General features: G+C 40.0%; 2 protein-coding genes across 2 annotated transcripts; both read right to left on the reverse strand.

The window, feature by feature from the left end:
- Positions 1 to 515: 515 nt before the first annotated feature.
- Positions 516 to 1,738, reverse strand: LOC110727387 (ubiquitin-like-specific protease 1C). Its single transcript, XM_021906950.1, has 6 exons — positions 1,730 to 1,738; positions 1,256 to 1,626; positions 980 to 1,162; positions 775 to 885; positions 627 to 684; positions 516 to 527 (listed from the first exon to the last, which is right to left on the reverse strand). The coding sequence occupies exons 1-6, from the start codon at positions 1,736 to 1,738 to the stop codon at positions 516 to 518; spliced, it is 744 nt and encodes a 247-aa protein (XP_021762642.1).
- A 674-nt stretch (positions 1,739 to 2,412) lies between these two features.
- On the reverse strand, positions 2,413 to 8,416 carry LOC110727388. The gene is made up of 5 exons (XM_021906951.1): positions 8,143 to 8,416; positions 3,474 to 3,975; positions 3,125 to 3,376; positions 2,769 to 3,041; positions 2,413 to 2,673 (listed from the first exon to the last, which is right to left on the reverse strand). Exons 2-5 carry the CDS (start codon positions 3,960 to 3,962, stop codon positions 2,497 to 2,499), a joined length of 1,191 nt encoding a protein of 396 aa, XP_021762643.1. The 5' UTR covers positions 3,963 to 3,975; positions 8,143 to 8,416; the 3' UTR covers positions 2,413 to 2,496.
- Positions 8,417 to 8,697: the final 281 nt, after the last annotated feature.

Genomic DNA, 8,697 nt, shown 5'->3' on the forward strand with positions numbered 1-8,697 from the left:
GAGCATTTCAAGGGTTTTAAGTCGCAATTTCATTCAAAATGACCGAAATAAGGCCTATATCACTACTTGTATGCCTATTTTCTATATTTTAATCAAATTAGCTCATTTTTCCTCATAACATTTCATTATTACCTAGTTAGAGGCGACAAAGGCTTGAACACATTTAAAGAACAATTCAAGGGTTTTAAGACGCAATTTCATTCAAAATGGCCGAAATAAGGCCTATATCACTACTTGTATGCCTATTTTCTATATTTTTAATCAAATTAGCTCATTCTTCCTCATAACATGTCATTATTACCTAGTTACAGGCGGCTAAGGCTTGAAATCACATTTAAAGAACAATTCAAGGGTTTTAAGACGCAGTTCAAGGGTTTTCTCTTATCAAAACACACCACAAAAGCAAATTAACTAAGTCAATGGCATACCTCAACAAGCTGTTGTAAGTCTGTACAATGACTTATTATGTCCAACATGAATCTCATCACGTATAGTCCGCAATCAACTCCGTTATCTTATTGTGCGCACTATCATAGGAACACAGTAAATGAATCAAACATGCATAACAAATTAGCAATATCTTACGCATTGTTTATTATAAAAATCACATTATCATGTAGCATTACCATCGGTGATTTCCATGTAGGACCTTGAGGAGCTCGGCAATTTATCTTCTTCATAGCACTATAGAAAAGTAAGTTCAAACTTGATTAGTATGACTAATATAATAAATGAGTTAAGTAAGGATAATCAACACTAGATAGCCATATTTACTTTCGCAGTATAGACTTCACGAGGAGCTTTTTCGGATGAGGCAATCGAGCTGAATCAAAAAGGAAGATGGTGTTACTGGGAACACAAATCACCAGCAGGGTCCAATGTGCACTACAGAAATGGACAATACACAAACAAGTCAATAATTAGCTGTGTACAACATATAATTAGGGGAAACAAATGAATTTGATATGGTCAAACGTACTCCTCAAAACATGGGGCGAATATGAACTTGTCACCCGCACGCAATGATTCCTTGATACCCCGTTCAACATAGTACAACACGTCAGGGTAGTTGCCTAAGATTCTAGTAGTGGAGATTTGCTCGGGGCATAACCACCCTACTTGACACGGAGAATCAATCTCAAGTAAGTGCTCCTGTAGTGCTCTGCATGCATGGTAACAAAATATTAATGGGAAATTAAATGACAAGCAATCATCACTAATCTGAATAACATAATAGTGTCTGGCATTAAATTACCTCATGAATGTTTGAACGAGGGAGATGTTAAGCATTGAACCACTTAGAAATTCTTTCACATCTTCTTTGCTAAGCCATGCAACTGCATCCTCATCAAAGTGGAACATTGCCTTAGGTAGTGGAACTTGAATGGGAGTGTCACTAGGCAACATACTAACACGGTTGTGTAGAAATGTTAAACCTTTAGACAGCGTTTGAAGGACCGTGTCAGCAACAAGTGGAGTAGCTTGCAAAGCTGAACCTCTCGAAGAGTTCTTCTTCGACCCTTTTTCACTCTCCGACCTTTGTTCACTCCTCTTCTTTGGCACCGGTTGATCAACGCTTATTGGTTGTTCCACCTTCCTCTTTGAAGTTTGTCTTTTTTGCGAAATCTAATACAACAAATCACGCAATTGGTTAGAAAAGACAAATCCATCTAACTCTTGTGAAAACAACCGGGCATAAAGTACCGAACGAACCCAAAATCTTAATTACCTGGTTCATCAACCTTACCCAAGCACATGGCCACTGCACAAAGCTACATTTTGCCGCCCAAAGTGTAGTGAACTCCTCCTCCTCTATGGCCACCGGTATTAGGATGTCCTCAAACCCGGTAATAACAAAATTGATCCCAACCGAGTAATGTTGTGGCCTAAACGGTCGCAAATGGACCGTACCTTGTTCGGCCGGTTGTGCACTACCATATGCAACCACATGCAAAGCTCCAGATTCGTCCGGGTGTAGAAGTGCACAATGGGTCTCTTCCTACACCAATTTGAAAGATCAGTTATTAGAACCAAACATATCACAAGGGGTCGTTTCCTACACAATTGATAATGTGCCCATATTCACTAAGATTGATAATGTGCCCATATTCACTAAGATAGAACTAAACAAAATCACCTGTAAATCTGGAAAATGATGAGGTGCTGGATTATCGAGCTCCCTCGAGTCCGCATGTGTAGGCGTACCACCCTGCAACAAGAAAGTAATGACTGCCACCTTAGATCCTACATAACTCAATATGCCAAAACTAAAAGTTTTAAAACTACCTCATTTGCATCATCGTCTCCATGTATATCATCTTCCCCTTGTCCTTTTGGGTGACTACATGAGTCGACGGGTGTATTCGAGGGGAAAGGAAATCTCGGTAGGTTCATTTGCTTCACCCAAGCGTTAAATTCACTTACGAGCTCGTTGCGGACTTGTTCCTTAATCGATGCCACCGTGGAAACCAAGTCATGAGGTGAGTTCACACTTGCTCAGGATCTTCCTGATTTGGTATACTCTGGACCCATCACCTTTTCCCACCCTAGCAATGACCCTCCTGCACCTACTACCCGTCCTGGATGGTAGGGCTTTCCCAAAGCCAAGGTGAAAGGGTCTTTTTCTACACTTGGGACGAGCTTGCCTTCAACCAGTTCTTCAGTGTGTTCAATCTGTAGCAAAAAAAAAAAAAAACAGAAACCAATAGCATCCATAAGTGATATTTATGCAAAATATTCATAGAGTTCTCAAGTTCGTAGTTACTTACGAGCTTATCAGCCATTTCTTTGGTTTCCGGAGCCTTGATGGCCCATTTTCCGGTCTCCTTGTCACGCGCATGCAGTGAACAGAAGAAATCACCAGCACGACTCACCAGCGTAGTGATCGTGGAAGAAGAGGGTCCTTTGGACGACCCTAGTAGCGAAGTGGGATATACTCCTTCGTTGACCCACGTTTCCCTCCATTCACCAAATGTCTTACACCCCATACGTTGGGTGTATTGCTTCATCTTTGCATTTTTGGAATTTTGCTCCCTCAGTTCCTACGTAATTAGATTTGTTAGTATTATTACTTCAAAAAGAGATAATATATTATACAATTGTAACCAAATTTACTTAAACTTACAATTGCTTCCTTTGTACTTTGTTGAATAACAAAAGCTTCCCAATCATCCTTCGATATGTTTGGCCATTTTTGCCATGGGAGTAGCTCTTCATTGATGACTTCATCATCATTGCCTTTCTTCTTCTTTGGTTTTTTCTTCCTATTTGTAATCCAACAACGAACTAATTCGCTCTTAAAGCCTCTGAATCTTTCCGCTAGCAAAGATTCAAACACCCTTCGCTTGGCGGCATCATTAGAAATATTAAACAGACTCTGCAACACAAATAAAGTCTATTATTAGTTTCCCCTTTTACATAACATTAAAGTACAGGTATTTATAATTGTATGCATATGCAAATAAAACACTTGCCCTTGTATCATTCCAAAATGTGTCAATCAAGTGTGGAGGTACTTCCCGCATACGAAGTGTAATCGGGATTTTACGCGCACAAATGCCAACGTGAATAGCATATGGACGACAGAATTTTCCTACACGTTGGCCCGCCTTGTCGTACTCCAGGACCATGGGACCGACGGGTTTCTTGAAACTTGTTGTAGGACCCCTCACCTTTTTCTTAGCCGGTGCCCTCACCCCTCCTCCACTTTGTCCTTGGCTTTGATTGTGGGAAGTAGCGTTCTCACCAACCGTCTCAGAAACTGCATTTTCAATAGGAGGCGCTTGTTCAGCCTCCATTTCAAATGCATCCAGCCTACGCTCCAACTCATCCTGAGCCTGATCTTCTGCCTCACCCAAATCAGGCTCCTTGTTCACATCATACAGCTCATCACCATCCCTAGAGAAGTCATCATCATCATCCTCTACATCCTCGACACAAACACGGTCCTGATCGTCCGCCATGAGATGTAATCACCTGCCATAACAATCATAACACGTTAGTAGTTGTATTATAAATACATTTGTAAGGTACAGTTATAAAATCAAATATAAATTGCCTAATTATAATACTTATGACAATTAATTAATTCATTTTCGGCTAACCTGTCATTTTATAATATTTTCAACACCTAAAATTGCAAAGTTGCTGAAAAATAGTACTTCATTCTAATATTCCTCCGTTGTGGTCTAATCGCACATAATTGGTTTGGTCGTCTACGTCATTTGGTACAACAGGTCTAGGAACAGTGAAAGGTGCCGAGTCATCAAACGCATCATATTCTTCCTCATCCTCGACATCTCCAATGCCTAGAATTCTTCTTTTGCCGGCTAGCACAATATACCATTTCATATCTGCCGGGTCAGTTACGTAAAACACTTGCTTAGCTTGAGATGCAAGGATGAATGGTTCCGCACTGTCATTTAGGTGGCTAATATCTACAAGAGTAAAGTCATCATATTTGACGTTACGCCTGATATTATCAACCCATTTACACCGAAAAAGAGCAATTGTGAAGCTACAATAATCAAGCTCCCATATTTCTTAAATTCGATCATAGTATGATAACTCTGCATCAACAGGTGATTTATCCTTAGCACTTGCAAACTCCCTTGACAATGCCACAAGAGTTACAACACTGTTTTGGGTCGAGGAAGATTTCAAATCCTGACGCTCAGTCCAAAAAGTGTACCCATTTATGTCATATCCCTCAAATGAGCGAACATCATTTTTAGGACCATAAGCAAGCCACCTTATTGTATCAGTGACACTCTCATCCATTCTACCCATCACTTGATCACGAAACCAACTCACAAACCTCTTATTATGCATCTGCATCAATGCCCTTTCACCTTTCGATGGAAATTCATCACGCAAACTAGCCATGTGCTCATTTAAGTATGGGTGAACATCTGCAACATGGTGCAACACATATAGGTGTGCTTGTAAAAAATTATCTCGGTCAGGTGACATTCGTTTCGACCCGATTGTGCCGTGACCATCAAGTCTCCCTTCATGTCGAGAAGTAGGAAGACCAATAGGTTCAGCAATAGCTATATAGTCGGCCACAAAATTACCAATCTCCTCACCCACGATCCCTTGAATCATACTTCCTTCCGGGTGAGCCCGATTCCTTACCTTGTTTTGCAATGTACCCATGTGTCTTTCAAAAGGATAGCACCACCTCATGAACACTGGACCGCACAACTGAATTTCACGCACCAAATGAAGAATAAGATGCACCATTATGTTAAAGAATGATGGTGGGAAGTACATCTCAAATTTGCACAAAGTCACAACCACATCCGCCTGCAAAGCATCAAGTGCACAAGGATCAAGCACTTTGCTGCATATTGTATTGAAAAAAGAACAGAGGCTTGTAATAGCTTCCCTCACGTGCTTCGGTAAAATACCACGTATTGCAATTGGTAGGAATACTTGCATAAGAACATGACAATCATGGGATTTCATACTTGTCAGCTTCAATTCTCCATTTAAGGATACAAATCTTTTCATGTTAGATCCATACCCTGATGGAACCTTAATGCCGTACAGACATGCACAAAACATCCGTTTTTCTACCCTTGACAATGTGTAGCAAGCCGGAGGTAAATAAGCCTTGGCTTCCTTTGCTTTTCCATCATAATTCTTCTTCAACGCATCTGTGAACTTTCCTTTTCCCTTGCTCTTCCCCTTTCCTTGTTTCGAACTCGTTTCATCTCTTTTTTCCTGTTCCTTTCCCTTTCTAACCTTTTCCTGAGCCCACAATTCTGGACGAACCCCCATCTTTTCCAAATCTAACCGTGCACCCTTTCCATCCTTTGTTTTGCTTTGAATATTCATTAGCGTTCCCACAAGAGCATCACACACATTCTTCTCTATATGCATTACATCAAGACAGTGCCTAACATCATGTTCTTTCCAGTATGGAAGCTTCCAAAAGATTGATTCTTTTTTAAAGAGAGCAGTTGAGTCCGCAGCTTTTTCTGTTTTCCCAAACACTGTTCGTATACCCTTAACTCGACCATAAACCTCCTCACCAGTCAATGGCTTAGGCGCAGTCCCCTCTTTCGCTTTCCCATCGAAAGCCTTTTTCTGCCTACGGTACGGGTGATCGCGCCTTAGCAACCTTCGAGTCCGCAGATACACCTCTTTGTGACAATTGTCAAGGTGTATGCTTGGAGTGTCATCAATACAAATGGGGCATACTTTTTTTTCCTTTTTTCTTGTACCCAGACAAGTTTCCATATGCAGGAAAATCATTAACGGTCCACATAAGAGCTGCACGCAAGGTGAACATCTCATTCTTATGAGCATCAAACACGGAAACCCCTTCGTCCCACATCTTTCTCAAATCGTTAACAAGTGGCGCAAGATAAACATCTATGTCGTTTCCAAGTTGCCTTGGCCCAGTTATTAGTAGTGAAAGCATTACATACTGACGTTTCATGCACAACCAAGGAGGCAAATTGTAGATCACTAAAAGTACCGGCCATGTGCTGTGCTGGGTACTAAGAGTGCCAAATGGATTCATCCTGTCCGTGCACAACCCAAGCCTTAAATTTCTGACTTCATCACCAAATTCACCAAACTTCATATCAATGTTCTTCCATTGCGGGGAGTCGGCTGGATGCTTCAGCATTCTGTTTTTCTTTTTTCCCTCTGCATGCCACCTCAAGTTTTTTGCGTCTTTTGGTGTTGAAAAAAGACGCTTAAACCTTGGAATGATGGGAAGATACCACAACACCTTCGCAGGAGGTCCATTCATACCAGCATTGCAACTCATGCGCTTGTAGCGCGACTTCTTGCATCGTGGGCACTCCTCCAATTGTTCATATTCATTTCGATAAAGAATACAATCATTAGGACATGCATGTATCTTCTTATACTCCAAACCAAATGGACACATGAGCTTCTTTGCATAATAGTATGACTTAGGAATTTCATTCCCGTCAGGCAACATCTCACTTAACACGGTCAACAAAGACGTAAAACTGTTGTCCGTCCACCCATGCTTCGACTTAATGTTAAACAGTGTTAGCACAGCTGATAGTTTGGAGTATTTTTTGCAACCAGGATACAAAGGCTTTTTAGAGGCCTTCGATAACGACTCAAACACGTCACCTTCAACACCACGCATCATTTCATTCACCCCTTCATCCTCCACCTCATCCACCTGATCATCATCAAATCCATCCTCATCACCATTATCAGCAATAAATTCATCATTCTTGTATTCCTCATCCACACGAATATCATTGCTTCTATCATCATGCACATCATTCCCAATAACATCCCCACTGTACTCTCCTTCTTCACCGTGCCAAATCCACACATGGTATTGAAGCCTAAACCCACGACAAATTACATGATCTCTAATGATATCAACACTATTAACCACCTTCACATTATTACAATCAACACAAGGACAATAGAGGCAATCGAAACCCATTCTGCGCTAATAAGATGAAGCCCTCTCACAAAACTCTTGAACCCCATCAAAGAATTCCAATGTATCACGTCTACCATACATCCAGCCATGATCCTTCTCCATTAAGTAAATTGCCTCTAAACATGGCAACATATTACGAATAATGTAGAATTGCTACATCTATTATATATGTAAATCAAATTCAAACACACACCATGCATATAACATTCATATAGATACAATAATGCATATATGCTTCCAAAGGGTCCTTATCACTCCAACCTAACCCATCCTTGAACGTTTACTCTCACTAGTGAATGTATGTCGACTTTCCAATTTTAAGGAAAATCCGGCAGCATTTCCCCCCAGTTCTCCAAGTACACGATGTAGGTAATAACTTACCCACATATGTACCCAGAGAACATGGTGATCGAGGAAATGCTAAGCCAAGATGTTCCTTAAAATCGAAAAAAGAAGACATACATTCACCACCTAAGTGAGAGTAAACGTTCAAGAACAGTCCCAACCGGGGACTATTCAAGACTTTCTCCTAATGAGAAAGCCTTGAACGGGTATCTAGGCATATGATGATGCAAGCATTTATATATTGTTGTAGTAATTTTTCATTAAACAATACACAAGTTGTAATAGCATGAGAGAACTTTCATCATGAATCAAGAAAAAGAAACATAGACTAAGTTTATAATTCATACCACAATTGAGCTAAATTTGTAGTCTTCAAGCTAAACTTGTGCTTCAATTAACATATGAATCTATAAAAAAATTAAAAAGAAAAAACAAAAGTTAGTAAGTAATTAATACTTACATACATTGCTAAATAATAACGCATCATTAATCAAACTAACAGATGCACAGGGAAGCCTCAATAGCCGTTACAGTCATTTACCTTGGCGACCTGAAAGAGAGACACTTTCCGCAAGATACAAGCTTCAGCAATGAATGGGGTCTTCGTGCCCGAATCTTTAAGCTTGATAATTGCAGACATTAATGAAATGGTAATCTATTAGTATAGTCAGAAACAATTCTAAAAACATCCTAGTTTAGGAAACTAAACAAGGAGTGTAATACACCAATCATATAATGTTCCATTAATCATGGATACTTTTTTCACAAACAGAGGTATCACTCTGAACAATTGTAAACAATCGAACTACATTTAACTAAGTCCATCTAATTTTAATAAGAAGTGAGTCCATGAATTTAGTAGCTAATAATACATATACTTGTATATCAATTGTAAATCAAAA

Source organism: Chenopodium quinoa, unplaced genomic scaffold, assembly GCF_001683475.1.
Source record: "Chenopodium quinoa cultivar QQ74 unplaced genomic scaffold, ASM168347v1, whole genome shotgun sequence".
NCBI lineage: Eukaryota > Viridiplantae > Streptophyta > Magnoliopsida > Caryophyllales > Amaranthaceae > Chenopodium > Chenopodium quinoa.

What these genes read in the sequence shown, in the direction of transcription:
- LOC110727387 (XM_021906950.1), bottom strand. An exon ending in CTCGTTCAAACATTCATGAG is followed by an intron (nt 1,163 to 1,255) that starts GTAATTTAATGC and finishes CCATGCATGCAG; the next exon opens with AGCACTACAGGAGCACTTAC. An exon ending in GTGAAGTCTATACTGCGAAA is followed by an intron (nt 685 to 774) that starts GTAAATATGGCT and finishes ACTTTTCTATAG; the next exon opens with TGCTATGAAGAAGATAAATT.
- LOC110727388 (XM_021906951.1), bottom strand. Translation starts at nt 3,962, where the DNA reads ATGGCGGACGATCAGGACCGTGTTTGTGTCGAGGATGTAGAGGATGAT. An exon ending in AAAGTACAAAGGAAGCAATT is followed by an intron (nt 3,042 to 3,124) that starts GTAAGTTTAAGT and finishes CTAATTACGTAG; the next exon opens with GAACTGAGGGAGCAAAATTC. An exon ending in AAGAAATGGCTGATAAGCTC is followed by an intron (nt 2,674 to 2,768) that starts GTAAGTAACTAC and finishes TTTTTGCTACAG; the next exon opens with ATTGAACACACTGAAGAACT.